Genomic DNA, 4871 nt, shown 5'->3' on the forward strand with positions numbered 1-4871 from the left:
ATAACCCAGAAACAGTAGACCCAAGTCAAACTTCCCAAGGATAACCCAGAAACAGTAGACCCAAGTCAAACTTCCCACGGATAACCCAGAGGCAGCAGACCCAAGTCAAACTTCCCAAGGATAACCCAGAGGCAGCAGACCCAAGTCAAACTTCCCAAGGATAACCCAGAGGCAGCAGACCCAAGGGCACTTTACTTTCATGTTTTAGATCAAATATCTGGTGGATAAATCTTAATAAGATAAAGGAAAAATATAAATCTAATATGCTTGGAAAGCATGAAATCTATTGAAAGTAATTGCTGCATTAGTAAATTTACCAATAGCCACACTACTCTCTTTCAAGATGGAGAGACTGATTCAAATACCTATGCTGGAATTTTTAAAGAGAGAGTGATTTATGATAGAATCTATAGGTAATTATAAGTGAAATATTAACCTCAAATTTGTAGGTGGAAGCAGCCTGCTTGTGTGTTATTCTCTTCATGTGTCACAACTCCATGTGTGGCCTGATAGCATCTCCAACACCTCTGTTACGAATCTAATTGCATGCTCCACGGTGTTTCCTCTTTATCAGTTTGCATGGCTCTTGAGATCATAGAAGATACATTCTTAGAACCTAACAGTGCATGGCAACGTTGCTTGCCACTCTAAATATTTACAAAGTTGAATAAAGCATGGTTTCGACCCAAAGGAGGTTTAGAGCCTTTCCTAAGGCTCTGTGACATTTCAAATGAGAAGACCTCTGGCTACAGGTGGCTAACTCTTTTCCCTTTTATGAGTGTCAGGCATAGTTGTAGTGCCTTGTCTGCATTGATGTGGACAGTGGTCATCAGCAGGATAGAATTATTTCACTTAATTTAACAAACTGTTTTGCCATTTGCTTTAGATTCTTCTGGCGCCTGCACCCTCAGCAGGTTGAGGCTGAGCTGTTTTTGACAAAGTCCTTTTGGCCAGAACTTCCCAACCATGTCGATGCTGCATATGAACATCCATCCCGTGACCTTATGTTTATCTTTAGAGGTAAGACTGCCATTAAGGAGGCTTTCCAAGTGGCCAACGTGACATAATTGGGCCATAAACTTGATAGTACCAGAGACTTAGTAACAAGACCATTACCAAAATAATATCTAAATTTAGAAAACAGTATAACACAGGAAAATTATAGAGCACCTGTGCCTGTTTTACCAAATGTCCTTAGTTTGTTATGTAAAAAGGTTTATATCATGGGATGGAAGCATGGCTCCGTGCCTAGCACACTGAGCCTCTGGGTTTGATCCCCAGCAATGCAAAGGGGAAAGGGAAAGGTCATTGTCATTACACCTATTCTTTGCTCTGTCACACTCATTTCTGGTTTTTCTTTTAACCTTTCTTTAAAAAAAAAAAATAGCATGCCACAGAAACATAGCATGTATTTTGAAAATGCAAGGAAAAAAATTAAGCCAGATTCTCTTTTCTATTAATAAGTTCATTTCCTGATCTACTTTTCTAGTCCTTCACCGTGTTTATACACATTTGAGGCAGAACACAGATATACTTTTATGTTCTGTTTCTTTTATTCCCCAGCTAAGATGACCGGCCTGTGATCCCTTAGGATGCTTTTGTTTACACCCCTGACCCTAAGTGCTAGAGTGCTAAGTGCCTGGCTTCTGATATGAGTGCTCACAATCTGAGCAAAGGTCCTCCCACAGCAGGCACTCTTACCCACAAGCCATCTCTCCAGCCCCTACTATGTAATCATGGGGTGGGAGTAGCGGGATGAAAATGCTACCCTGGGTAAATGACCACAGTGTATCACATAACATTTTGCCAATGGTATTCCTATTGTTTGACACTTGTACTTGAATGAAGCTGCTTTCTAAAGAAAAAAAAAACTTTTTTACTAATATAAAACTTGAATTTTCAATCTATTTCACTGATCCTAGTTATTCCTTATTTAGAAATTTTAGTAAATTTTCATTCAGCTGCAATAAATTGACAAACCTGTTTTGCTGTTTGGCCGGCTATTTTGAGAAACAGGAAGTCCCCGCCTTAAATCCTATCTTTGTTGGAAGGATGTTTCTGTTTCTTTGTTTCAGAAACATGGAGATCACCAGCGTTGAGTATATTACTTCTTACACAGTTTTCCATGTCAGTAAATGCTTCCATGCCCATGCCTTGACGTACGCTCCTTCGTAATTAAAATGGCTCTTTCACTGATTCTAGGGAGAAAATTCTGGGCTCTGAATGGTTATGACATTCTGGAAGGTTATCCCAGAAAAATATCTGACCTGGGATTTCCAAAAGAGGTGAAGAGGCTGAGCGCCGCGGTTCACTTTGAGGACACCGGGAAGACCCTCTTCTTCTCCGGGAACCACGTGTGGAGGTGAGGCATCCCTCTCCCCACCACGTATGGGGCAGAGTTGGCACCTGCAGCTACCGCTGCTCTCACCCATTTCCCATACTTTGTTTTCAGTCACAGGGGTGGTTTTACTGATATGTTTATATATTTAAGTTAGCACACAAAGCCCTAGATTTCACTTATTCCATATATGACATTGTATTTTGGTCATCCATTCCGGTCTGCCTTCCGCTCCCCTTCCATACCCTCTCACGCTTTATTTTGGATGTGCACAATTCCTGTTCCATGTCAGCGCCTCCAGGTACTAAAGCCCACATGAGCTCTCGCGAACCCATTTCACACACACACACACACACACACACACACACACACACACACACACACACACACACACATATCTCATGCACATAGAGACCATCCATAATATTTATTTTCTCCCAACAATACTTCATAAGGCGAAGTCGTCTCTTCAGCAATTGTTTTCCTTCTAATCCTTTGCTCAAATTCTCCTTCTTGTTACTCTCTCTCCTGCATTTTTGATAAATACAACTTTCTTTTTCTTATTAAATAGTTATGATGATGTTAACCAGGCTATGGACAAAGATTATCCCCGCCTCATAGAAGAGGAATTCCCTGGAATTGGCAACAAAGTAGATGCTGTCTATGAGAAAAACGGTAAGTAGTTACATTGCACTGATTTTGCAAAAGGGCTTCTGGGCCCTCAGACGTCTTTCATATACAAAGAATTTTAATAAAGAATTCAAATGGCTTATATATGCATGGTCACTAAGGTATTGTTTCTGTGTGATTACTTAGATAGCAAACAAAATAACCTGATTAGAATCAATGAGAATTTTACTTAATTACTACCAAGTGTGTGAACAACAGATGTTGAGCCTAAGGATGACCTTAAATTATATGTAAATTATATGTAAAAGTGCCAAGAGGCAGAGGGTTATGTCAAAATTCAAATTAGGGCTGGAGTGGAGAGTAATTTATAGATTCATAATTATCATAACTATACAGTTATGTTTGCTTTAATTACAATGGGAATTATCTCTGAATACCAACGTTTAAAACTAGAACTTGTAAAAAGACAGTTAATTCTAGTGCATAATTTATGTAATCTGTGAATATTTATATATATATTTTAAATACCTCTAATTAGAGTATAATTACATAATTTCCCCTGCTTCTTTGTCCTCCCTCAACCCCTCCCATGTTCCTCCCTCAGATTGCTGGCTTCCTTGATTTTTATTGTCATATGTCCTTTAAACTACAAGCATTGCATTAAAACTCTGGTAGCCTTTTAAAAAAATAAAGCTTGAAAGGTATAAAACTTAATGAAGAGCCAGCCTGGCATGCCCTGGTGGGTCGCTGGTGAATCTCAGGCACTGCAGTAAGCAACTGAATGTTTAGCAAAGGACTATCACAGATTAGATCTCCAATCTTAGCTGTAGTAGATCCTAGTAGTTTGAGTCTGAGACTTTTCTTTTGTTCTCTTTCTTCCTAGGTTATATCTACTTTTTCAATGGGCCCATACAGTTTGAATACAGTATCTGGAGTAATCGCATTGTGAGAGTCATGCCAACAAATTCCATATTGTGGTGCTAAGCATCTTTCAAAGTTGTTATTTATCTCCCAGAGAGTATTTGGGATACTTTCAGATGTATGGGTGGGGGTGGGGGTGGAGATATCAGGGGAGAGCTTAGTTCTGTGAACGAGCTTCAGTAAGTTATCTTTAAGCATACAGTATCTATATGACTATGCGTGGCTGGAACCACATTGAAGAATTTTAAAGTAATGAAATTGAGAACCCCAAGGATCACCTGATTCTTGGGTGCTATGAAGAAACAAGATTGGTAATAACTCACAGCAAACATGGGGTCCATCTACTTATGAGCGCATGCATAATTATTAATATATTTATTTTAAAAAGCCTAACAGACATAAAGTAAACCATATTTATATAACTGAATTGTCTTTACAAAAAAGTACAAACTTAGAAACATGAAAATTGTGAGGAGTTCATCTATGGCGAACCACAGATGAGCACAGATAAAGGGAAATGCCTATAAAATGCACATTAACAGGCAACTTTCCAAAGAGAGATTTCAGCTTTTTTACTGGGAGCATTCAGATTTACATCCATTTTTTTGTACAATCAATAAGAAAATACCAAAATCACTAAAGAAAGGGGATAACAGCCACTATAACGACAGTGGAGGTGGCCTTGCATTTGGCTTAATTTTTATGTTGGTCATTACTCAAGGCTCAGCACACTGGTAGAAGGCCATAGTGTGAAAAATCAAGATTACTATAAGATATGTAAGGAATACCACAGCTTTTTCATGAATTATTCGACTATTTTAGAATAAAATTAATGTTTCAACTTTGTTTATCTACCCACTTGTTCTAATGACCTATAGACTCTTTGATACATAGTCTCTTTTCTAGTAACTTGTATGACAGGAGCTAAGGCAGAAATAGTATGTAGAAGTAGAGCCAGTTGAGACACAGTAAGCCAGAATAA

General features: G+C 38.6%; 1 protein-coding gene across 1 annotated transcript in view; it reads left to right on the forward strand.

Annotated features, from left to right (window-relative positions):
• The window catches only part of Mmp13 (matrix metallopeptidase 13), a 10853-nt gene extending 6539 nt beyond the window's left edge, over positions 1–4314 (forward strand). The window contains exons 7-10 of the mRNA XM_021207277.1: positions 887–1020; positions 2203–2362; positions 2910–3013; positions 3852–4314. Coding sequence (XP_021062936.1) covers positions 887–1020; positions 2203–2362; positions 2910–3013; positions 3852–3952 — 499 coding nt within the window. The 3' untranslated portion in view covers positions 3953–4314. The remainder of the gene's footprint in view (positions 1–886; positions 1021–2202; positions 2363–2909; positions 3014–3851) is intronic.
• Positions 4315–4871: the final 557 nt, after the last annotated feature.

This window comes from Mus pahari, chromosome 10 (genome assembly GCF_900095145.1).
Source record: "Mus pahari chromosome 10, PAHARI_EIJ_v1.1, whole genome shotgun sequence".
NCBI lineage: Eukaryota > Metazoa > Chordata > Mammalia > Rodentia > Muridae > Mus > Mus pahari.